Source organism: Tamandua tetradactyla, chromosome 6 (assembly GCF_023851605.1).
Source record: "Tamandua tetradactyla isolate mTamTet1 chromosome 6, mTamTet1.pri, whole genome shotgun sequence".
In the NCBI taxonomy this organism is placed as follows: Eukaryota; Metazoa; Chordata; class Mammalia; order Pilosa; family Myrmecophagidae; genus Tamandua; species Tamandua tetradactyla.
The window spans coordinates 113,343,497-113,370,661 of record NC_135332.1 but is presented as its reverse complement, the minus strand read 5'-3'; the positions used below and the strand labels follow the sequence as shown (position 1 = coordinate 113,370,661).

Sequence of the window (27,165 nt, the reverse complement as noted above, 5' to 3'; positions counted from 1 at the left end):
CAATTAGAAAATGGGCAAACAAAAATAGAAATTCTTCCAAAGGAGATATATAAACAGCTAAAAAGCAAATGGAAGGATGTTCAACATTACTAGCCATTAGGGAAATGCCAATCAAAACCACAGTGAGGGCATTACACACCTACTAGAATGGCCACTATTAAACAGAACACTACAAATGTTGGAGAGGATGTGAAAATTAAGAACAGACAGTCACTGCTGGTGGGAATGTAAAACAGTCTAGCTGCAGCGGAAGACAGTTTGGCATTTCCTCAGGAAGACACAGCTGCCAGATGATCCAGCTATTAGGCATACCAAAAACTAGCAGAGATGTGAACAGACATTTGCACACCAATATTCACAGCTGCATTATTCACAATTGCCAAAAGATGGAAACAACGCAAGTGTCTATCAACGGATGAATGGGTAAACAAAATGTGGTATATACATATGATTAATTATTAGGAATGTAAAAAAGGAATCCCACCCGATGCATTGAGAACATGGATGAAACTTTGAGACACCTATGTTGAATGAATCAGTCAGTCACAAAAGGACTGTTAATGTATGAGCTCACTGATATGAACTAAAATGAGCTAATATCTAGAATATAGGTTACCAGAAGATAGAATGAGGGTAGAGAATGGAGAGCTGATGCTTAATTTGCATAACATTTCTAATTAGGTTGATTGTACATGTTTGGAAATGGATAGAGGTGATTGTACACATTATGGTGGGTGTAATTAGCACTGAATTATTCATGTGATTCTGGGTGAAAGGGGAAACTTAGGGTCATGTGTGCCACTAGAAGGAAAGCTAGGGGTTGAAACATCAGACTGTATAAAATAGTGAGCCCTGTTGGGTACAAAGGTGGTTAATAGTACAAATATTTTTCTTCCATGAACTAGAACAAATGTTATGTCACTATTACCATGTATTAATAATGGGGTGATATTTCGGGGAAAGGTATGCACCTAATGCAAACTAGGGACCATTGTTAACAGCCGTATTGTAATATTCTTTCATCAACAGTAACAAGAGGTACCAGACCAGTGCTGAGTGTCAAACAGCAGGTATAAGGAGTATTGGGTTTTTCTTTTTAGAACAAGGGAAATGTTTTAAAACTTGATTGTGGGGGTGAAAGTACAACTCTGCGATTATACTGAGAGCCATTAATTGGATGGATTGTATGGTGTGTCAATAAAACTGCTTAAAAAAAAAAGACATGAATGGGCATTTTTCAGAAGTGGAAACATGAAAGACCAATTGATGTAAGAAAAAGATCCACCTACTTAATAATCAGGAAAATGGAACTCAACATCACATGATATACAAATTTATACAGACCAAGTTAGCAAAAATGATGAAGTCAGATACCACCAAGCATTAGTGAGAACCTGGGCCAATGGGAACATTCACACTCAGCAGTACCAGCACTTTGCCCTGTAAAAAACTGGTACCAGCACTTTGGAAAACGAGATGGCATCATTTATAAATTTGAACTTTTGCAGATTCTACTGGCCCAGTAATTTTTCTTAAAACAAAACAAAAAAACTCAGAACATATTTACAAGACTATTCCCAAAGCTTAGTTCCTTGTAGCAAGAAAATGGAAACTATCCCAGTATCCATTAGTAAAAAATGGATAAAAGAAATTTGTGGCATAACTAACAGTAGTAAAAATGAGTAAGTGTCAATCATCCTTCCAAACTTGGCAGAAACATAATGTTGGATGAAAAAAATCCAGTTATAGAAACCATACATACAGTATGAAAGCATTGTTAAATTAAAAAACAAGCAAGCTAAACAATATATTGTTTACAGAAATATACATATCTGATTACTCTATCTTGAAATAGGAAGGGAATAATGAATCTAGAACTTGAAAACATGTTACCTCCGGGATTTGCAGAAACAGATATAAGATAGGCAGGAGTTGACAAGAAGATGAAAACATGGGTGGTGTTGCAGCTATTATAATTTAAATTTGATTAAATAAAATCATAGTTGCTTAGTCATTCCAGCCTTGTTTCAAGAGCTCAACAGCTACCTGTAGCCAATGGCTACTACATTAGCATAGATTTACAGAACATTTCCATTACTGTAGACAGTTTTATTGGACTGCTCTGTTCCAGAACAGGGGTCAGTAAACTTTTTCTGTAAAGGACCAGATAGTAAATTTGGGGAGTTTTGTGGACCATAATATCTCTGTTTTAGCTACTCAACTCTACTGTTATACCTCAAAAGTAGCCATAGGCAACATATAAATGAATGGACAGGACTGTGTTCCAGGAAATCTTTAGTTGCAAACAGGGAGAAGACCAGATCCAGCCTGCAAGCCATAGCTGAGCCACCACTGTCCTAAATCTTAGGTTGAGTCACTGGATGACAGATGATCATTTTTTATGCTTTATAATTTTCAAGCATTCTTACTTATCAAGCATTAAATATTTTAAAAGTGAATTTTAATGTACATATCTAAGGGCAATTGGCAGAGTCTTATTAAGTTCTGTAAGTTACATAACGGCATTGTACAGTGTGAATAACCCAACTTCTATCATGGTTCTGTGGTCATGTAAGAGGATGTCCTTGTTTTAAGGAAATACACAATAGAAGTATTTAGAGGTAAAGGAGCATCACACATGTAACTTACTCAAATGGTATAGAAAAAAATTATATACTTATATAATATAGATAGAGAAATAAAGCAAATATGGTAAAATATTGTTAATCTTTTAAAGGATTTAGCAAATGTACAGGGATTTTTTTGTACTATTTTTGTAATTTTTCTATAAGCCTGAACTTATGTCAAGACTAAGAACTTCACACATACAATATAGTCGTACAAGGTTTAAGATTGTAATTAAAATTTTACAATGACGTAAAAAAAAATCGTTGAACGTTATGGACATCCAAGAAAATGTGCATACACAGAAATTTTGGATAAAAATGCCAGGAGGATGATAACTCCTAAAATTCAGCTGTGAAGATTGGGCTAAAAACACCTTTTCTAAAGGCTTCATTGTTCTAGTGATTGATTTGATTTCTACATTTTAGACATGAAATTTATGTACGTTATTTCCACACCAACAAAGAAAGGAATAACCACAGAAATGAGTCACTTTGTGTATTATTCCACTAGATGGCACCAGACTCTCATTCTTTTATGGAAAGCGCTCGACTACTGGTTCTCCTATTTCTCATCACAGGTCTCTCAGAGCTGCTTATTTTAAACAAGGAAACCGCTAGGCAATGCTTTTCATACTGCATTCAACTAGTTTGACCCTGTCAGTCAAGAAAAGGCAACATCCAAATTTTACATTATATATAAATATAAAATTATATTATATATAGTACTAAAACAATTTAAAATACATGCCTTAAAAAAAAGTTTGTTTTTCCTATTAAGTTAATTTCTTATATACTAAAACCTTGGGATTTGTTTTTTAGCAACTTAAGGCTCACAAATCAGTATGTTAGTATTAAGGCAAACTAAAACTGACCTAAATCATGGCTGGTGCCCTTGGAATAACCACTTCATAACTCTCATGTGTGTGGGTATGTTTTGTGCTTCATGTTTTTATTGAATATATTTTCACTCAGTGCTTCAATGAGAAGGATGTTAATAAAGCAACATTTCAAATTAATCTCAGCTTTCTTATTTTGAACTGAACAAATGCTTGTTTTAGCCCGGCTGGCTAGCAAACAGTAGCCTAAAACTGTACTCTGATAGTATCACAGGTGTAGCAGCAATCATTTTGCCTCCCTCAAGTCCTCTCCCATGGCCTCAGCCTGCCACCAAGATGGTTCCAAGTGAATGGCTTACTTGGCGTCCCTTGGCTTCTCAGGAAGTGCCTCTGACTTTTCCTCTGGCTCCTGCTGGCCCGGTACCCAGCGTCCGCACAATTGCAGTCTTTGTCTTTGCCATGGAAGCCGCGAGAGTAGAGGCTCCGTGTGCTCTGCCTGGCCGTGAGCAGGTCACTGGGTCCTTTACACTTGTGAATCCGAAGCTTGCCAGACGTATCCTCGATGCACTGCCATTTCTGCAAAAGCCAACGTGAAAGCAGTTTACCAATTCTGATCCACGTGTTACTTATTAGGGACTGTTGCTTTAGTCTTCAAACACTGGCAACACCATTAGAAAGTGAAGGGGGAAAGGCAAGCTTTCCAGTGACCCTGCAATAACTCAGCTCCCTATTCTCTCCATTATTCCTTTCATTGTAGGCAAATGCAAGTGACAGTGAAATCTTTGGAGACCAGAACTACCTCAGTGACCTGAGAGCCAAGAAATGATACCTAAATCCTCAGCCCCCAGACTAAACAGTCTTGAATTGGAACATGTAAAAGCCCTTAATTCACTAAACCGCAGAACACAGCTGTCAGCGCTGTTTTCACCAGACCCCTCTTTCTCTAGAAAAACAAACTTGGCTGCTTTGTTCTCTGCCAGTGAATTTCTGATGCAAGCCAGGGAAGAGTGGCATGTGAGGAAGAGGGCAAATGAATTTAATTGGAGCCCCTCACAAAGAGGGCCAACTTTTATAGACTCAATATTTGAAAACTTACCAATGCTCTTTCCTGCCTTTCCTTACCCTCCTACAAACACTGTGTCCTCTAGAAGTGAGAGCTGCTATGTGATAAGCATGGGTCACCTTCTCAAGAGACACACGTACACAGGGAGATTGCATCACTTTCCAGATTGAGCCCATTTACTGAGCCTGGTGCACGAACTTCGGTCTCAATTCTGAGTAAATTACGGCACAGAAGCAGGTGTAAGTGTTCCTCGATGCCTCCCCACCCTTGGGATCCTTTGTACCACTCATAGAGACCTAATAACCTTCCTTTCACTTTTTATTTTCCCTCCCTAATATGTTAATTTGGGAGGCTGGAAGAACATAGGCCTGAATTTTAAGTTGACCACGGCTGTTACAACCTGCTGTAATGCAGCATTACCCTATGGGTGGATTTTACTTCTGTATCTGAGTATGACGTGTACTTTTACTACTTTTCCTTATGTTGACTCATTTTTAAACTGTAACCAAAACAGTATCTGTATCATGTGTTTGTTGTGCCAGTTACGTGTTTTCAAATATATATTAAAATAAATATTAAGTAAAAGTTGTTCTTTCATGTACCATTTAAAATGACCTCAGACCCTAGGTACCTGTACCATACCTTGGGTAAAATCTTGATTGCAAAGTGTCCAAAGGCAAGGTGAAATCTGACCAAGGGTCCCAACCAGGTGTCAGTAGACAAATGACACTCCAGTACAAAATGGGACGCGCCATAGACAATCAGCCCAAATGCGGGGTGGGGGTGGGTGTCATTTTCTCTTAAGAGAACTGTACAAGTTCAATAAGTGCTGAATTATCAGAACGGCTACACTTCTACCATATATATAGATGCCCCCAATCTCTGATATGTAGAGTTTGTTCTGGGATCTCACTTCAGCCCCTCCACACCCTCGGTGCTACCACTCTGGTTTCTGCAAGCCACCTCAGGGTACAAGCCTTCTTTGGTGGAAATGTTCATCATCTCCATCCAGAGAAGTGGGAACCCCAGAGACCAGGCAACCAACTACCTGTTTATAAAGCCATGAAAAACCAACATGGACAAGAGGAGCCTTAAAACTGAGAGGTGATTCAAAAAAAACAACACGAAGTCAACTTGAACAGGCACTCAGAAGTTATGTGAGATCTGTGATTCTCAGACCCAGTGGAGTGTGAGATTTTTTTGAAAGCTCTACAAGTGATTCTAATGTGCAGTTGGAATTAAAACCTCTCCTGCTTTAGATTAGCAACTGGTACTGGACCTCTTTGCAGCTGGATCCCATGTGCAAGGCAGAAGGGATGTATTTAGGTCTACACAGCTCAGATGAATGAGTCTTTGAGAGAGATGTATGTATTGTGTGAGTGGGTATAAAAAGGCAGCTGTGTCTAGAAAATTATTGACCTAATCAGGTCAGAAAATGACTCCTGCCAGTTCATCTATACCTGCAAAACTATGTGCTATATTTAAGAGTAACTAATTCTCCTTACTCTCTTTCCACAGTTCATTGACAAATGACAGAACTTAGTCTTAACAAAAACTACCTGTGTTTTGTTACGTTGGTTTTGCCCTTTAAGGTGAAGACCAGAGATTCCCAGGCCTGGGTGTGCAGCATTCACAGATAACATCAAATTCATTTTAGGAGTGCCTATGAAATACCTCTCAAAAATGATATATACACAAAAAACCTTATATAAAATCCATTAAGAAACAATTAAGACATAGAAATCTGGCTAGTGAAAACTGTCACCAAAATAACTTTTCATAGCTCTAAAATGTTTGGGAATCAGTGGTGCTTGAGTATCTATCTCAAATCCAAATGATCCTGAGAATCTCCACCTCCAGAACTGGCTACTTAATGCTGATGGTAGAAAAATGAGGAGGCCCTACACAATTCACAACTAAGTGGAAACTTAAGAAATGTTCTATTTTCTGGCAGACGGAAAAATCTGGCTAAGTGTGCCTTTGAAAAATAATGCCCTTATGTCTTTATATGGTTCCAATCTGCATCAACTTCTGTACAAATACTAATCTTTAAGGCACGCAACTATAGTGAAAACTTTCCTTAATTATAACCATAATGCATAAAAAGAAATTCTGCTTGTTTTCTTTCAACCTGGAACAGCTGAGGTACAAGTAGATTCCTATAGAGCAAAAAGATGTAGGAAGACTTTTTAGAGACTCGGCCTATCTGGAACCCAACCAACATTTTCCTTGATTTCCTATGGGATATGGAAGAAGAGAAAGAGGGTTTCCTTCTGTGAAGAGTTGAATTTAACCACACCTGTGTTCTGGCACTGACAAATCATGCCATACTGTTGTCGTCAGCTGGCTTGCCAAAATGCAATATAACAGAAATGGGCTAGCTTTTAACAACGGGAATTTATTAGTTTAAAAGCTTATTAGGGTACCCACAAGATGATACCTTCTTCCTGAAGGCAGGTTACTGATGACTGCATCACATAGCCAGGCAATGGGCAGTGTCTGCTGGTCTCTCCCTTCTCTTCTGGGTTTCGTGGCTTCCAGATTCAGTGGCTTGTGCTCTGTTTGCATGGCTTTCTCTCCCTTTCTTTGTTTTCATTCCATTTATAAAGGACTTCGGTAAGAGCATAAGACCCACCTGAGGCATGCCTCAACTGAATTAACCTAATCTAAAGGGCCCACCCTCAATACTTTTATACCCACTGGAAGGAAGTAGTTTTCAAGAACATGATTTTATGGGGTTCATTTGGTTTCAAACTACCACACCTACAAAAATCAAATATACGTACATACACATATGCACGAATACATACAAATACAATGCACACATACAAATCCATGTAGGAATATATACACATTCCTACATACATACTTGGATAAAGAGTCAGTGACAAAAATGGCAGTTATTTTCCATGCCATGGAACCTATGAAAAACTTACTAGACTTTTACATATATGATATATGTATTTCATATATATACATACACCTATAAATAATTAGCTAGAGGCTTTGAAAATTTTAGTTGCAGGTATACTAGGAATTTTAATGAAATGCAATTACCACACATTTGCCACAGTCATTTTAGTGTTCGATATCATGACAATTTTTATGGCTGAGCAATAAAACCTTGAAATAGCTGCAACTAAAATGGTCATCAGAATTTATAGAGGAAGGAGAAGAGAAATTTTAAAAGAATTGCTCTGAAACTCATGCCTCAAGCCATTTCAGTGGCCATAATAATGAGAAGTTTCAGGAATTTCAGGAAGGCCTGAGCTCAGGTGAGGCTCCTGCTAAGAGGCCGTGGGCCATGGGGTCAGGCCTCAGACATGGGCTTGTCAATCAAGTGCCCTAACCAAAATGCAGCTGCCACGCTGCCTCACTTTCAGCTGCTCCCTTGAAGCTTATCAGTAAATCACTTAATTGCCAAATTCAAAATTGTCTCCAGTCTTCTACAGCATACCCCTTCTGCTAATCCCTTTTCTGCTTTCTGAAACTACACTATCTCAATTTTCCACTGACCTCCCTGACTCATTAGTCTGTACCAAGAATTTAGCACACTTTTATCCCGCAGATATTTCCTTACATCTGCTGTGGGCTAGGTGCTAGGCAATGCCATCATTTAAATAATAACCTAAATGTAATTGAAGCCATTATTTCATTCTAGTTTTTCCCACCACCCTGGAACTTGGAATTAAGGGCAAGGACCATGGCTCATCCTCCTGAGTCTTTCCCACAAATCAGCTCAGCACAAAAGGAGTAAACTGAGTAACAGTGCTTTTGATTAATTAATCTACCTACATGTAAATCCTACTGGATGAAGTAGAGAAGGCTGGTTCTTTTGGTACATAGATTCATGCATACAGCTGGTTTGGTGGAATCAAGTCTAATGAGAAATATGGGCCAAATGCCTTCAGAAAAATTCCATTATTCATCCTTTTCACCACCATCTCAGCCTCTATTGACCTCTTGCTTGATGAACAATTTCTATGAATTCATCCTCACAACAAACTAAAGTGCTGTCAACTCATTTTTTGAAATAGGATTTTGTACTATATTATCAATATTCTGCCTGGGACTTGGGAATGGTATTTTATACCCATATTGATGTGGTTTAGTGGGAAAAGCTTGAACTTTCAAGTTTGAAATGCCTAGATTTGAATACTGGCTCCATCATGTGGCTATGCAGCCCTGAGCAGCTCAGCTACATAGCTGGAACCCTTGCAGGGCCATGAGGATCAGAGATAATGCATGGCCAGGAGCTCAGCAAAGGCAGATTTAATCTATTATTACTAGTTTTAGTCTTTAAATTCCCACATACTGATTATTGCTCATTACTTAAAGAATTTGATCTAATGTAAACTTGGTGAGGGGCAGCCATTTTTGTTGGTGATAAGTATTGGGTTGGGGATCTGAAGACCTCAATTTTAATTTTCTCTCACTGCTGACTCTATGGCCTTGAGCAAATTGCAGAATCCCTTTGTTCTTCCAGAGCACACATCTGGTAAAATAACACTTGTTCCTCCTGGCCTCAAGGATTTGTCATGAGAATAAATTGTTGAGTGTTTTCAGAGTTCTGAGAAAAAGATATATTATATGAATTCAAAGCAGGATTCTTATAAGTGGCTTTTTAAAATGTTTATCCAATCCTGGGCAAGTTCATGTTTCTGTTTACAAACTGTATATAGCACAGTAATTATTATTTAATGGAGAGCACTGGCTTTTGAGTCATACAGACCTCTGTTTGATCTCTGCTGACTTTGATCAAATAACTTTTCCTTTCTGAGCTTCAGTTTCATCCCATAAAAAATAGGCACAATATCTTTCTTATAGTTTTCAGGTATAAAATATTCCATGTAAAATGCCTAGCACTATATTAGATGATGGTAGAACTCTGATCACTTTCCATTCCTGAAGCAACCACTAGATAATCATTATGGTCTCTACATTTTGAACTGTATACATTTCCCAGATCAGGCGGGGATATTCTATATTCTTATCTATGCTACTTTTGCCTGTTTCCATGAGTAAGAAACAAAAATTTTGGCTATACCTTTTCAGAAGGTACACTCCAGGTAACTGATTCATTCAGTATAATTAATGCAGTCAGTAACCAACATCATAATTTCACACACAAAAGATTAGTTCTCCATTATAATATGTTCTCTGAAATGTACTAAATATACAGTAATTTTCTGATACTTTGATCATCCTTTATGCCAGTGCCAATATCATCAAAACTTACATGTGGACATGAGTATAACATTTACATCTCAATACTCATGTAATATAAAAAGACCATATATACATTTTTTTTTGTCTCAATGGCTATTTAACTCAAACCACTGTCAAATTTTATCATCAATATGGGTTGTTACTTGTGCCAAGGAGATCTACCTCCTTTTTACTTTGAGGAGAGGTGAGATTAGATAGTGAGGGGAAGGGAGAGTGGAAAGAGCAGAAGAGAGAAAATGTTTCCTCTTTTAGGCTGTAACCTGGGAAATCATGTGGAAAAGTCAGTGCTGGAATGTTGGAGGTATGGTTCTTACAGTTCAATGAAAATATAATTGGTTAACTGACTGTGTCCAATAATCCAGAGCCAGGCACTATGCAGGTCCTTTATACAGTTTAATCTATAATCTCTGCAGCAACCCTCTGAGTGAGTTGTTACCATCATCCCCATTTTATAGATGAAGAAGCTGAGGCACAGTTATGTTAAGTAACTTGCCCTAGTCACATCTCAAAGAAATGATGGGGCCAGGAAGCAATTCCATGGCTCTTGACAAGGATGCCAGTGACATCTGGGAAGACTGAGGCAACATTTTTCATGCAAATGAGAAACTGGGAATGAGCAAGCTATGTTTAAGACATGGGGCGGGGGATGCATGGATAGTGCAGTGGTAGAATTCTCGCCTGCCATGCAGGCAACCCAGGTTCAATTCCTGGCCCATGCATTAAAAAAAAGAGAGAGAGAGAGAGAATGAGATGGTGAGGAAGGGAACCTGACCAGGGTGAGTGGGATTAGGGAATAGTACAAGATAAGACAGTATAAATAAAACAGGATGGGAGGCACCTTATGCAGTTTATGAGTGGTGTGCTCTTATATTTGCCTGTTTCTAACTTGTTTAGAGCATCACTTAATATGGTTTGACTTTTAAGCCTGCTGTTGCATTTTGAAAAATGTAGAAGCCAAAACATTTTAGTAGATGAGTAATTGTTGTGATGCATCCTTCAGTAGAGGTGGAAGAAGCAACGGTCCAGGGCTGAGTGATGCATACGGGGGCCCATGTGCAGATGAAAGTCAGTAGGATTATGGATCTGGTGTCTCAGTTCTTCTGGCCAAGACCCTCTGGAATCAGGAGAGCCAGTGGGAACATCTGTGAGCCAGGCTGCATCTTTACCTAGGGTTCAGTGAGTTTCTAGAAACAGACTGTCAATTTCTGGCAAGCGAAAAATTCTAACCAGGTCTTACTGGTAAACATCTTTACATTGTTTCTCCAGCTGGTCACAAAGGTCAGAGGGATCGTTTTTAGATAAGGACATAGATTCTGGAACTAAACCACTTTACATTTAACAAGCTCCATTCTAATTTCCATTACAATAGTATCAGCTTGCTTGAGGTGGGTCCTTTCAGAATGTTAAGCGAATCTTTGATTTGATAGTATTATAATAGCAGAAGGAAATATATAAAGATTCTGGAATTTAACAGGTCAACGAAAGGATGTGACATTTGTTCTATAAAAACAAGGTGATTATTTCTTCTTAAATCCTAGAGAGTAAATAAAATGTACTTCAAAATTGGACACCAAGGGAATTTCACTTTTATTTAACACCTATTTCAAGAGACAATATCTATGCCTAGAAGAAAAACAATAGTGTTCACTCAACAACAGTGGTTCTCAATCTTGGCTACATATAGGAATCACCTCAAAGTTTGAAAACAAAACCAAATGCCTGGGTCCATCCCCGAAGATTCTGATTTGATCTGTCTGGGGTTGGACCAGGGTCTCAGTATATTCTTAAGCTGTCCATGTGTTTCTAACATGCAGCCAGGTTGAGAAACACTGCCCTAGATCCTGTGAGTGGGTCTTAAGATCCAGCTTTTGGCTCAGCCAAGCAAATGCCAGTTATAATTCCAAAGAGATTACCAACCATCTTATATTTTTGCAGAGACAGTATGGTTTAGACAAAAAGGATGGAACACAAAATGAACAGATGTAGGTTCTGGTTCTAGGTTTAGAGCTTAAGTTTTCTGAACCTAAAATTCTTATCAGTAAACTAATATAATTGAGCTAGACTGTTTCTAAAACGCTTTCCGACTGTGACATGTTACAATTTGAGGCCCATCTTTTATAACTGTGCCTAAAAAAAAATACAGTTGCCTTAGCTTCACCCCATGTTCTATGTTCTCTGTTGAATAGAAGATAGAATTTGGAAGGCCAAGATGGCGGCTTAGTGAGGTGTGGGATTTAGTTTGTCCTCCAGAGCAGCTAATAAATAGGCAGGAACAGTACAGAGCAACTGCTGGGGCCACGTCAGTGACCAGATACACAGTGAACACCAGTCTGGACCAGTTGGACGGGCTGCGAGCCCCCCGAGAAACATGAGCCCCCCAAGCCGTAGAGATGGGCACCCCTCCCCCACAGGCTGCTTCCCAGAGGGGAAAGGAAAGAGAGTTTACCAGCAGCAGGGGCTGAGTGCAACAAAACTCCAAATGTAGAATTAATTAACAAGTTCTGATTACTAAAAATAGGCCCCCAGTTCAGCTGAACCTCCAGTAAAAGCAGAGGTCGCTGGTTTTCACCTCTGCACAGAGGGGGCAGGGCTGATGGAAAAAAAAAAACTGAGGTTTTTTTGGATTTGAAAAGATCTGGCCCCTGAAGGAAAGGAGGGGGCACATAGGACTTGGAGATACACAGAGCAATGTTCCAATTTAAGCTCTTGATTGGCAATCAAGAGGAATGGGGCTTCTGCTCTGAAAAGGATTTTTCTCTTTCGTTTTGGTGGCTGTGTTTCTATGGCTTGAATGCTCTTTGCATACAGCTGCAAGGCTTCTCAGGCTTCACTGCTCCAGGCATAGGCAGAATTAACCTTGTTTAAATGTTTGTTTAGAGCCTATGTCTTCCCCAGGAGAGGGGTGGAGCCCAGCTCAGGTGGAATCCCTCCCTCGAGGAGTTCAGACCCCAGGGTCTGGAAAAGGGAAGCAATTAAAAACAGACTACAACCTCTCCTCTGTCTCCACCATGCCTCCAGCAGTGAGAGTCTGCTGAAGTTAAAGATAGGGCATCACCTTATGCCGGTGGGACCTGCAGGCACACAAGCACCACATACTGGGCAGGATAGGAAAAAACGGAAAGGCCAGAGGCTTTATGGAAAAGCCTTTCAATCTGCTGGGTCACACCCTCAGGGAAAACTGACGCAGGTGAGAAAATCTGGCTGGGGTCTATAATACCTAAGTAGAACCTCCTAAGTAGAAAGGTACCACACAGGCAGGGTAAGAAACAAAAAATAAGAACTGAAATATTCTGATCTGTTAAACAAAACCTAAGCTAGAGGTTCAGAATAAGCTGAACTGAATGTCAAAGAACAGACAGAAAACAAAGTCATCCAGCAAGAAAATCCTAGGTAAAAGAGTGAAAACAACATCCAGAATAAACTAATTAAGGTAATTAAATGCCTAGATGCCAACTAAAAATAACTAATCATACTAGAAAAATTGAAGATATGGCCCAGTCAAAGGAATACACCAACAATTCAAATGAGAAACAGGAGGTGAAACAGTTAATTCAGAATGTTTGAACAGACATGGAAAACCTCACCAAAAATCAAATCAATGAATTGAGGAAGGATATTAAGAAGACAAGGAATGAACAAAAAGAAAAGATCAAAAGTGTGAAAAAACAAATCACAGAACTTATGGGAATGAAAGGCACAGTAGAAGAGATGAAAAAAACAATGGAAACCTACAATGTCAGATTTCAAGTGGCAGAAGATAGGATTAGTGAACTGGAGGACAGGACATCTGAAATCCAACAAGCAAAAGAAAATATAGGGAAAAGAATGGAAAAATATAAGCAGGGACTCAGGGAACTGAATGACAACATGAAGCGCATGAATATATGTGTTGTGGGTGTCCCAGAAGGAGAAGAGAAGGGAAAAGGAGGAGAAAACTAATGGAGGAAATTATCACTGAAAATTTCCCAACTCTTATGAAAGACTTAAAATTACAGATCCAAGAAGTGCAGCATACCCCAAACAGAATAGATCCAAATGCACATACACCAAGACACTCACTAATCGGAAATTTAGATGTCAAACAGAAAGAGAGAATCTTGAAAGCAGCAAAAGAAAAGCAACCCATCACATACAAGGGAAGCCCAGTAAGACTGTGTATAGATTTCTCAGCAGGAACCATGGAGGCCAGAAGACAGTGGGATGATATATTTAAATTACTAAGAGAGAAGAACTGCCAACCAAGAATTCTATACCTAGCAAAATTGTCCTTCAAAAATGATGGGGAAATTAAAACATTTGCAGACAAAAAATCACTGAAAGAATTTGTGACCAAGAGACTGGCTCTGCAAGAAATACTGAAGGGAGGGAGCACTAGAGAGAGATACAAAAAGACAGGAGAGAGAGGTATGGAAAAGAGTGTAGAAATGAAGACTATCTGTAAAGGCAAAAAGAAGGAAAATTAGATATGACATATAAAATCCAAAACACAAAATGGTAGAAGAAAGTACTGCCCATACAGTAATAACACTAAATGTTAATGGGTTAAGCTCCCCAATCAAAAGACATAGATTGGCAGAATGGATTAAGAAACAGGACCCATCTATATGCTGTCTACTGGAAATACATCTTAGACCAAAGGATAAACATAGGTTGAAAGTGAAAGTTTGGGAAAAGATACTTCATGCAAATAACAATCAGAAAAGAGCAGGAGTACCTACACTAATATCCAACAAATTAGACTTCAAATGTAAAACAGTTGAAAGAGACAAAGAAGGACACTAGATATTAATAAAAGGAAGAATTCAACAAGAAGACATAATAATCATAAATATTTATGCACCGAGCCAGAATGCTCCAAAATACATGAGGCAAACACTGAAAAGAGAAATAGACACATCTACCATAATAGTTGAAGACTTCAATTCCCCACTCTCATCAATGGACAGAACATCTAGACAGAGGATCAATAAAGAAACAGAGAATTTGAATAACACAATAAATGAGCTAGACTTAACAGACATTTGTAGAACATTACACCCCTTCTCGACCAAAAGGGGGAGGAGCAAATTGAGACACAATAAAGTGTCAATGGCTGAGAAATTCCCAAAAGAGTCGAGAGGTTATCCTGGAGGTTATTCTTATGCATTAAATAAATATCACCTTGTTAGTCAAGATGTAATGGAGAGGCTGGAGAGAACTGCCTGAAAATGTAGAGCTGTGTTCCAGTAGCCACGTTTCTTGCAGATGATTGTTTAATGATATAGCTTTCACAATGTGACTGTGTGATTGTGAAAACCCTGTGTCTGATGCTCCTTTTATCTAACTTATCAACTGACAAGTAAAAAACATGGAATAAATAATAGGGGGAACAAATGTTAAAATATACTTAGGTTGAAATGCTAGTGATCAATGAAAATCCCATGTATGTATGAATTTTTTTCTGTTGTCTTTTTATTTCTTTTTCTGAATAGATGGCAAATGTTCTAAGAAATGATCATGATAATATGCAACTATGTGATGATATTGTGAATTTCTGATTATACATGTAGAATGGAATGATCAAAAGTTAAGTATGTTTGCATTTGTTTGTTGTTATATATATTTTTTCAATTTAAAAATTAATAAAAAAAAATTAATAAAAAAAATTAGGCCCAAGGGTCACCCCCAAGAGAATGTCTTTTGTTGCTCAGATGTAGCCTCTCTCTCTCAGCCAACACGACAAGCAAACTCACTGCCCTCCCCTTCTCTACGTGGGACATGACTCCCAGGGGTGTAAGCCTTCCTGGCAATGTGGAACAGAAATCCTAGAATGAGCTGGGACTCAGCAACAAGGGATGGAGAAAACCTTCTCGACTAAAGGTGGAAGAGAGAAATGAGACAAAAAAGTGTAAATGGCTGAGAGATTTCAGAGTTGAGAGGTTATCTTGGAGGTTATTCTTACATATTAAATAGAGATTACCTTTTTAGTTAAGGTATAACAGAGAGGCTGGAGGGAACTGCCTGAAAATATAGAGCTGTGTTCCAGTAGCCATGTTTCTTGAAGATGATTGTATAATGACATAGCTTTCGCAGTGTGACTGTGTGATTGTGAAAATCTTGTGTCTGATGCTTCTTTTATCTACTTTATAGACAGATGAGTAAAACATATGGATTAAAAATAAATAATGGGGGAACAAATGTTAAAATAAATTTAGATTGAAATGCTAGTGATCAATGAAAGGGAGAGGCAAGGGGTATGGTATGTATGAATTTTTTTCTGTTTTCTTTTTATTTCTTTTTCTGAATAGATGCAAATGTTCCAAGAAATGATCATGGTGATGAATATGTAACTATGTTATGATATTGTGAATTACTGATTATATATGTAGAATGGAATGATCGAAAGTTAAGAATGTTTGTGTTTGTTTGGTGTTTTTTGATATTTAAAAAAAATTTAAAAATTAATAAAAAATAAAAATAAATAAAGAATAGGGGGAACAAACATTAAAATAAATTTAGTAGATTGAAATGCTAGTGATCAATGAAAGGGAGGGGTAAGGGGTATGGTATGTATGAATTTTTTTTCTGTTTTCTTTTTATTTTTTTTCTGAATTGATGCAAATGTTCTAAGAAATGATCATGATGATAAATATACAACTATGTGATGAAAAAAGAATGTTCATATTGCATGTTGATTGGTTTTATTAATAAAAAACTTTTTAAAAATCCAAAACAAAACAACAACAACAAAAAATGATAGAATTTGGGATCTGCTGGGAGAGGGTGCTTGTGCACGCTTGTGTGTCAGGACATCAGTGTGCATGTGGGTTGATGTCCGGCTGAGAAAGAGATGGGAATCATACTCAGTCTTGTACCCATTCAGGAAAATGGAAGTAATGCAAACACACATGGCTATGTTGTCTTAATTAGTCCCTGCTGGTGGTTGTTTTCACATAGTTGAGAAGTGATGCCAAGTGTCTGGGATTCTAGCCCATTTGAATTTCCTGTTGGCTTTATCAGTATGAAAACAACAGGTAAGGTGGCATGGAACAATAACAACATCCAACATTTGCACACTGCCTTACAATTTACCTGGCATTTTACATATGATACTATATAATGCTCACAAGACTGAAATTAATTTTCTCCATTTTAGAGATAGAAGATTTGAGACTCAGGGGGAAAATTAAGTGACTTGTCCAAGAACACAGAACTAGAAATTGGCTAATAATTAGCCAATATTCTAACCCAAAACTTCTGACCCCAAATTCCTCTTTCCCCTATTTTATGCATTCACATTTGTTCCACTAAACATGGAGGGCAGGCAGGGGAGATGCATTAAGTGTTTGAGGATTAGGAGTGAAGAGAATGAGGCTAATGCTGCTGGTTTTTCCTCTCTGCCCCAAGAAAGGTCAGATCCTAGAGAGGATTGTGTTGCTTTGAATGAAGACATTTAACCTTCGTAAAAGGAGACAAGCCAGGTGTGAAACCAATGCCAAGAGAACAGGTTCCAAGCTACTCAGTTCTAGCCTTAACTGCCACTTTGATCCTGAATACTACAATTACATTTTTCTGGATTTTTTCTTCCTCTTTCAACATCTCTGTTATAGTAATCAAAATGATTATCTGTAAGCAGCCAGACAAATCAATGGTCCAAAATATAAAGATTCTACAAAATAGAATTTTGACCCACAGATTCAATAATAACCTTGGAGATGATTAAAATTTTTTCTTGAAGTGCTCAGATTTCTTAAACTATGGTTTAAGTACCAATAGGCAAAGCCATAGGTTAAAATAGTGGTCTTCAAATATCAGTGAGCTTCAGAATCACCTGGAGTCCTTGTTAAACCACAGATTGAGGGCCTCCCCTCCAGAGATTCTGATTCAGTAGGTCTGGGATAGCTGGAGAATTTGTATTTCTGACAAGCTCCCAAAAGGTACTGATACTGCCAGTCTGAGGATCCCACATGAAGAACCACTAGATTTGAGGAACAACTCACTAATGCCTTGGAAACACCAGAAAGTTGGATGATCTGAAATATTCTCCAACTCTTCACCTCCTGGGGACATCGTTGCTTTCCTAGAGCTCACTTCTGCCCAATTTAAAGAAATCCTATAGAAAGAAATCATCATCAGGCCATGAGGATGATTTGTTCCGCTAATTTACGCTACCAAAAGGGGCTGTTACCAATGTTCTCATATTCACAAGACTGAATCTAAGTCAAACTGATCCACATAGAAATAAGGCAGCAGAGGAAAATTCCAGGGAGCCATATATTAAAGCATTTCATAGGGAGAACAAGCTTAGAAACATATGAAAAAACGAGAATGAAGTTTAAAAATAGTTAACACTTAGCACATGAGTAAAGAGCTCATGTCAAAGTAGCATAATCTAGTTTATGCTGCATTCACCCTTTAGGACATATGTCCTAAAAATTCAGCACAAGCCATATGGAGAGGTTTGCAAAATTGCATATTGAAAGGTAGGGAATATACCTTTTTCCCCAAAGGGTATAATGCTCACTACCTAGAGGGCTAAAATAGTAACAAGATCACCAATTTGCATGAGATATATTTAACAGCAAGCATTTCCATCTCCTAAATAAAATAAATTAGCCTATTGGGGCTGGCTCATAAAAATCATTTTAGAGCTTCTAGACAATTTTGAGGTTTTATTCATAATGATATTTAGAGCTTCCATAAGTAGGATTTGAAGACTTCAAATTAAAATGTAATGAATAGGTCTAAGCTTCTTCACTAAACACTTGAAAATTAAGACCTGTTAGGAAGCCATGGTTTTATCCCTTCCTTCAACAGTCCTTACCCCCACCCCGTTACCTCCCAGCTTTGTCAGTCAAGATGGGGATGATAATACCTACATCACTTGAGGGATGTGAAGATTAAGTTGAGAAAAATACATTAAAAAATCCCATGTACAGTACACCTTAATAAGACACAGGCTCTATAAAGGTTAGCTCTTTTCAGTTTCCTCTGATTTTGTTTTAAGATGCATCAAATTTGGGCAGGCCATGGTGGCTCAGCAGGCAGAGTTCTCGCCTGCCATGCCAGAGACCCAGGTTTGATTCCAGGTGCCTGCCCATGCAAAAAAAAACAAAGATGCAACAAATTCAGTTGTCTCATCATGACACAGCATTTTCTTTTAGCTACTATAAATTCCAATCAAGAGTATTTGAAATTGTGCTCATACATACTCATGTTCCATTGCAACAGGTCTGTGTTAATTTATTTCTTTAGTTTGTATTGGTAAGCTGGTATTCTGGGTGGCCCTCGATTCTATAGTACTATTTCTACAAATGAAGAGGACTCATTCTAATGAAATATTGGATGTCAGAAACTCTGTGAACAGAGGTAGAAACAATAAATTGCTTCCCAACCTTGGTCACAGATTCTGTCCCCCACCCTAGTAAAATGTGTCATCAAAGTTTAGTCTAGAATGGGAAGACCTCATCATTTCCCTTGCAATGGCTCACTGCCCAGAGGCTCAGCACCCAGTCTTGACCAAGTAGTTGCCATCCCAGTCTTGACCAAGTAGCCCCTGGAGCACTCTTTGATGGTCAATTAATAAGACCCCTGGCGATGGCAACTTCTCTTCAGATAAAAGCAATCTCTGATCTTTCTGTCCCAGAACTCTAAGAGGCCCCAGGGTTAGACAACTGCTGGAAATCAGTCAGCTGAGTCTGCCCCCATGACCACCAAGAAAAGTTTATATATATGCAAATGTATGTTATTGTCCATGCTGAAAATCCTTTAAATTATAAAAGGGGAGCACGTGAGCAGTGGTGGCGAAAGGCTGTGTCACTCACCTGCCCAGGCTGTTCACAGGCTGTCTGGTATCTTGCTTGCTGGCAGAGCTCTTTGACCCTTTCATATTTGGGCAAATGATTGGACTGTTGGATATTCTTGCTGGATTCTTCCTTCTTACGTAGAAATTTGCTTTGACAAAAGGGAAAACGTTCTTACTTGAGAAGTGTTCTGAATTACCTTTCCTGCATCCTTTCTGGTCTCTTTTTCTTCCCTGTTACATTGACTCCACATTCTTCAAACAGCAAGAAATAGATGCTAAGGCTCTCTTCTCTCCAAAGGAGCTCAACATGTGATGAGTCCTTTGTGAAAAACATGCTGGGTACGATAAAGATGAGAGGACAGGATAGGCAACCATCCCCCTCCAAAAACAACATTTCAAAATTTGGGGCATAAATGTTTAGTTTTACGTGCTCAAATTCCTTCTTAAAAGAAGGCAATTATATACTTGCTTTCCCAATTTATGTACACAGAAAAACTGGACAATGAGTGTTATGAATCAAAAGGGAAAACCCATTCATGGTTATAGAAATAATTACAAATGCATACAATTGACATATTTAAAACTATAGAAGGCATATAGGCGGAAGTGGAAACAGGGTGCCAGGCTAAACTTTAGGGACTAAGAAAAGGACTTGGGAAGAATGTTTGAGAAAGTCAATCAACTGCATCAATTAGGAACCAAAGCTGAGGAATATACAGTAAATCCATACCCATTTAAACGTTTTGGTCCCATACTATGAAAATCTATTCTTTAAAGTTCTGATGCAACAATAATTACTTTGCTGGCTAGTGGAGAGTGAGTAGCAAACCATTCAATCTTGTGAGTAGCTAACAAAATCTGTATGCTTAGTAGAGCAAAATAAAGGGGAAAAAAAAATACCCAGAAGGCAAGCTGCCCAACAGGACTGGTTCCCAGAAGCACCCCAGGAACCAATAATTACCCTCTTTCCACTAGGAATGTATCACGCCAAATTTTGGCCTTCTTGTTTGTTCGAAACCTGAAAGCAAAATAATAATATTTACTGTTCACATCTGGACATTTTTTCCAAATGGATCTGCACTAATAGTTTATTGAAAGAACCACCGCTCATCCCACAGACCAGGACTGCACCTTCATTGCTGTGCTCTGCACAAACAGCCAAGAAATCCCCAGCCCAGAGTGATCCTCTTGGGCAAAGTTTGTTTTGCCTCCACTTTTCTCAGCTGCTGCCTGGCTCTAGTACCCGAGTGCCTGAGGTTGGAGGAGAGAAAGATTATTGACACACCTGTTACCTGGCTTTTCCAGGTCCAGAAGTTTGAGGACAGACTTGCCGTCCACATCAGGAGGGGTGTCGAGCCCAGCGATGTCCAGGATGGTAGGAGCCAGGTCAATGTTCAGGACAATGTGTGGGACTCTGCAAAGGACAGGTGGTCATACTCCAGACCCTGAGCCAACACCAGTGCAGGGGGGCACTTGGTGTTGCTTTTGCCCAGCAGTGATTCACCTGCCTCAGATCCTCTAACCCTCTCTGCTGCTCTCAGCTGATGGTTGCATTTGACCAGGGTGTGTGTGTGTGTGTGGTCAGTAAGGACACTCAAGATTAACCTGCCTGAGAACATCACCCCTGGGTTCTGGTTGCAATGCCAGATGAGATGTGGTTTAGTATGGTCTAAGGCTTCTAAAACCTGATAGTCTGTAACTCCTCCATTGAATAGAGCTTTAAAAAAAAAATCAATATTCTGAAAAAGGCCACATTTTCATAGTTGAATCTAATTCATGCTGCCCAGTCCTTCAAGTATAAAGCCTTCAAACTATAGATATGACAATTTCCAGGATATCCCTAAGAAACCCTTTAAGAGACAGAAAAACCCTTATCATTTCCCTCGCCGTCTCCCCAGGATACAGTGTATTTCAGCAGCAGGAAAGGCATATGGGGAGACTCAGAATATTTGCCTTCTAGAGCCCAATGCTGCCACTTCCAGGGGTGGGGGACTCTGAGCAGGAATTAAGCCCTCTGGCGAGCATCTTCATTGATATGTCAGGGGAGCAGGCTAGCTCTTTAAGGGCCATTTCAGCTTTTAAATTCTACTTCTTTTCTTTTCTTTTACTTTTTCCATAATTCATTCACATCCATGATCTCACTTCATATAAAACACTCTGATGGGATTGGCAGGGCATTTGAAATCCATTTTATACTGGAAAAACAAAGATGCTAAGAGGACTTGGGAAGGATTCAGTGAGTTGAAGCCAGGTGACAAAAAACAAACCTCTAGTACTTTAGGCCTCTCTTCTTAAGAAAATTGTGTTGTTGTTAAAATTTCTCTTAAAATAATTTTTAAAAATAAAAAATTACAGGATGGCATTGGTTGTTTCAAAAAAATGATGGTGGTATTTCTGATTTTAAAAAGCTAAGCATTAAGTTCCTAATTGTCTCAACTTGAGAAAATTAATAACTGCCGGAAGTTATTTTTTTTCTTTCAGTAGTATACTTCAGTCAATTTAATGTGATGTAGGAGGAAAATGGTTTTCATCTTCTAAATTACCAACCTACACTCGCCCTTTTTTGTTTTGGAGGAAAAGAAACCAGACACCAAGATTGGTAATCAAATTATTTTAGATGGACATGAACTTCGACAGCTGAATGTTGCAAACACAAAAAATACATACATTGATCCCGGTTCCACACTTGGACCACGAATAAAGAAAGGCACTCGAATATCAAAGTCATATGGCATGGATTTCCCCTTGACCAGTCCAAACTGTCCAATATGGTAACCGTGGTCGGCCGTGTAAATGATATACGTGTTCTCCAGCTCCCCCGTTTCCACTAGCATATTATACAGCTGAAACACAGCACAAGGACAAGGCAAACTTCACTGTGATGACATCAGGTGACACCCAATCATGTTGCCACAACTTCCCCCAAAGTTTTTTTCCATTATTTTTAAAAGGCTAGAGTTGCTTTAATAAGGCTGACAAACATAAATATTACCCACATTTTCTAACTGATTATAATCCTTGAGGGAGAAAGTCCAAGAATATAGTTGAAGTATAACTTTTTTGAATCTGGCATATTCTAGATACAGGTTTGTTTGGGAAAAAAACAAAACAAAACAAAAAAATCAAAACTTCTACCACCAAATTTATAGGTTTCAGTTTGAAAATCTATGCCTGAAGCAAATTTTACTACCTTCTCTCTTCTATCTAGTTACCAAGGGTTGAAAACAGGCTGCCTCTGAGACTGATTCAGCTAAATCCAGCCTTCAGGCATATTTTGTTTAGCTTATGCTATGTTTTAAACTTCAGGAAATTTCACATAAAAATTTTGTATTTCTTGTTTTTCTTAAGAAGTCAGAAAATCTGGCAAATACCGGATGCACATTTCTACACGGCAAAAATTAGCACAAGCTGAGGAGTTGCCACCGACCTAAATGGGGTAATTTCAAGTTCACCACAATCCCCACCATTCCTTATTGCCTTATCCCAGACCAGCTTTACTCATGCACATTATTTGCTTAATTCCCAAAGACACTTTAGGGTGTGACACTTTAATTCCAACGTTCTGATGTTTCTCTCCCTTTTGCCACTGGCTTCACAAAAACCAAGTGGGGAGAAGGAGACAGAACAGGGAAGGGGGGGGATGAAAAGGCAGTGGACACACACACATAGGTTTGGCAAGAGCACATCTGTACAGAAGAAGCTCACCTAAACCTATCACCGCGACAAGTTCATATGCTTACCTTTTCCACAGAATCATCCACTGACATCAGAGTCTGGAGCCTTTTGCGCTGCAGAACATTTGTGAATTCCATATGGATGGGCAGCATGGGGCCTGTGTACTGCATAATCCAGTGCTTATCCATATTTGGTGCATAGTTATAACTAGGAGTTCTAAAAAAATCCAGAAAGGAATCTTACCATTTATTTTTTATCTAGTCACTTAGAGAAATGTCTCAAATTAAAGGTTGTAAAATAATCACTCAGGAAAGTGCTGAAGTATTTACTCTCCCAAGTATCTTCTTTTTGTGTTTATAAAATCTGAAATCTTTATCACCCCAAACAGCATAAATTATCTGAAGGTATATGCACTCAAACTTTCAAAACAAGCCTGGAAGCTGACAGGCAATCGTTCTTTAAAATGTAATTAGTGCAAGTTGATTTGGGGTCATTGAATAAAATATATAATAAACACATCAAGATGATCATGTTTCTGTTACAAGTCTAAGGATAATACTTATTAACAGAGAAGAAAATGTTTTCATGGTGATGTTAACTCAAACAATTTTATTACTAACTTGGATTTTACATAGTTACAAATATATTGATGAATCGTAATTTCAACACTTTTCTCTTGAATTTATAAAAGTATTTTATCATTATATATCTGGTCTCTGACGACCTTTTTCTCATCCCTAATTTTACAAATAGATACCACTGATTTAACTGGATTTGCTGGAATTACACCCAAGTCTACTTCTACAATATATATTTATCAAAATCTATTTATTTTATAGATAAATCAACAAGAGTACAGGACACAATTTCTGTTATCCACAGAGACATGGGTCCTATTTTTTTTTAACATAAGTGATTTAAGCCTACTTTTAATCTATTCCAGAGTCCAAGTGGCATCCCATCCATTCTACTGGGAATCCACAAAATATGCTACCTCCTTAGAAGTCTTACTCAACTCCCTCAGATCATACTGTCCAGGGTACATATGTACACCAAAGCAATTTTCACATTGAGAATTGCATGTCCTAACCCTGCTCAACTATAATCTCCTTGAGATGTTATTATCCACATAAAAGTATTTATATTAAAAACTTAGAATTTACAATGTGTTAGACACTATGCTGTGTTTTATATACACTAACCATTTAATTATCTCAGCTGTTCTCTGGTTTATTATCCCCATTTTGTAGGTAAGAAAACTGAGGCTTAGCAATGTTAAATAACTTTTCCCAGATTCATAGTAGGTGGTACAACCAGGACTCAATTCCAAAACCCATCTGCTTTAACAAAATGAAAGCCAAATGAAGTGGAGAAATTCCTATATCTGAAATTATTTTTAATAGGAACCACAATGTTGCCAATTTCACTGAACAAGCAATAGCCTATGTTGATTGAAAAATATGATGACCAGTCTGCTCTGGGGAGGAGCTCATCGGTGAAAGATTGAAGATAATGATGACCGAAGGTGACCTAGTGCCATCATCCTGTATTATAAAATCACTGTGAACCCAGTGATTTTGGGAGTCTTGGCTGCGTGCTTTGTGAATCAGCTCTGGTGTAATGTCCCCTGGAAGCTTAGAATTTCTCAGATACATGACTGTGTAATGGGGCATTCTGATGTACACTGGGCCATATAAATACCACCTGTTGTTATACATTTTCTTCTGCCAGTAGACTTCTAGAACCTTTCTTTTGATAGTAGAAAATGCTCCTTTGGTACCACTGACCTGTTTGGTAGCACAGAGCTACCCTGATGATCAGGTGTGTACCTGTTCGAGGAGTTACCCACATGGGCCATACATGAATACTTTCTAGGTAAGTATCTGAGTTGAAAAAATCCTATAGTATTAAAAAAACAAACTCTTTGGGTATCATTTGACCTTCTTTTTCAGAGAAACTTGCAATATAAACTTTCTTCTGCCTGCCAAGTAAATGACTCATGAACCAAATGGTCCCGGTTTTGCGGCTGAAAGTGTTCCTCAGATCTGAGAGTGAAACACGGGCAGAATCGGAGTCCTCACAGCCCAGGAGCTGGTGAAGGAATATATGACTTAGTCTGTGATTCTTATTCTTCCCCCAGCACAGCAGGTCACACAACAAACAGGATTAGATAAGAGGTTGCAGAGGAAGAAAGAGCGGACTTTCAAGTCCCACCGAGATGGGTTTTCACCCACGGGGGTAGTTTGAGGTCAGAGAAATAAATTACAAGTTTCTTATGAAAGATCCCTAGCCATTTATTGATACATGCCCTGAAAAGTGAATACAGCTATAAAAGATTAACTGCATGGGGTTTCTTTCTAAGACCTAAACATCCTCTTCTTACTGCCGTTGATATTTAGTCAGCTTCATTTAAAAATAAATCTAGTTGACTTTTTTCAAAACCACACAACTTCAACACAAATAAAAATTACAATAGGGAACCGAAACGCAGGCTCACAATAGCAAATTATATCTTCCACCAGTTACCTTGATGTGCTTGGCTTCGCTCCACCTCACTTTGAGGAACAGGGAAGGTTGCGGAAAATTACAAACCTCAAATTGGACTCCCAGATTTACAGAATGACATGTGTTAAATCTGGATTCTATTAAAAGGGAGATTTCAGGGTCTGTTGTCAAATCTGTCTCTCCCCACCACCCCATTTTTTTTCTTATTTTTTTTTATATGGAAGATGGCCCCCCTGCTCTAGGGATGAAATCACACATGGGGTGTCAGCAGAAGGCAAGGAAGTTGGGCGGGGGGAGGCGGTACATTTGCCTTTTACAGAAAGAAAGACTGCTGCTGCTGCTGCTTCTCTCAGAGCAGCAGCTGTTCAGGGAACCTGCAAGGTGGAAGCTCGGGGTCTCTGGAATTGACAGTGGTGTTGAAAAGAGAGCTTTTGCCAAAGACTTGTGGCTGCCTCCTGCTGGGGTCTGCCAAATTCCTGGAAGATGCAGCCTTCTGTTTTCCAGTGATAATTAAGGTTGCTTCTGTAACTTAGGAATTGACTTAAAGTTATACAAACAGGGCCTGGAGTTGTCAGCGGGAAACCAAGCCATTGAAATAGGCAGGTAATGGTTTTAGGGGAAAGTGTAAATATATTTAATTATGCCATCATGTTTTAGAATCAGACCCAAATTCTCATCCCAGCAACGTCACTTACTAGTGTGTGATCTTGGGCAGGTATTTTCTCTAAGCCTCCATTTCCTCATCCATATAAAGTGAATAATAACTGCAGAGAATTCTTGTGAAGGTTGAGTTTCCAGAGCAAATTCTGGGACTATATCATACCTGAACTTACAAATGGCAGGAAAAGATCTTATCATCTATTCAAGCATTTGTTTGTCATGGCAACTCTGAGGAGTCGGCAGGGGATATTATCATCATTTGACAAAAGAGAAAAGTAAAGTGCATGGAGCTTGTTCAGAAAGAACGTGCTGAGGCAGCTCATAGCCAGAGCTCCTCCTGCTCAGTCCTTAACCACAGTGGTTAAAAGGAAGGTTGATGCATGCATTTCTCTCTATTAAAAATAAGTTCTAAAGTCCTTAGGCACCATCCTGATTTAAAATATTAGATGGTTTTGCTTCCCAGAAATACCTTCCACTCATTACTGAGTGTGTACTTTAATTGCAGTCACAAAATAAAGTCTGCCTTCCAAGTCACACTGCACGCATCAGCTGAAGGATGGGTAACACCAGCTTTTTGCTTTGAAATTGAGTGGGCAAAGGACCAGATTGTCATTTTTGAGTTTCTGCTTTCTTTAAAAAAAAAAATCTATGATGAAGATATGGTTACATGCTGCCGTGCCTGGTCTGGTGAGACTTTGTGTTGATTGTTCAGACAAGGGGTTCACCCAGAACGGTGTGGTCTAGACCTTAGGCACTCAAGAAAACATACCTGTAACCTCCAATAAA

General features: G+C 38.7%; 1 protein-coding gene across 4 annotated transcripts in view; it reads right to left on the bottom strand.

Annotated features, from left to right (window-relative positions):
- SULF1 (sulfatase 1) overlaps positions 1–27,165 on the bottom strand; it is a 183,332-nt gene that overhangs the window by 43,120 nt on the left and 113,047 nt on the right. For all 4 annotated transcript variants that reach the window (XM_077166956.1, XM_077166959.1, XM_077166957.1 and 1 more), the window contains exons 8-13: positions 23,280–23,430; positions 22,207–22,382; positions 20,825–20,953; positions 20,501–20,557; positions 19,559–19,688; positions 3,823–4,039 (exon numbers count right to left, since the gene is read on the bottom strand). In XM_077166956.1, coding sequence (XP_077023071.1) covers positions 3,823–4,039; positions 19,559–19,688; positions 20,501–20,557; positions 20,825–20,953; positions 22,207–22,382; positions 23,280–23,430 — 860 coding nt within the window. The remainder of the gene's footprint in view (positions 1–3,822; positions 4,040–19,558; positions 19,689–20,500; positions 20,558–20,824; positions 20,954–22,206; positions 22,383–23,279; positions 23,431–27,165) is intronic.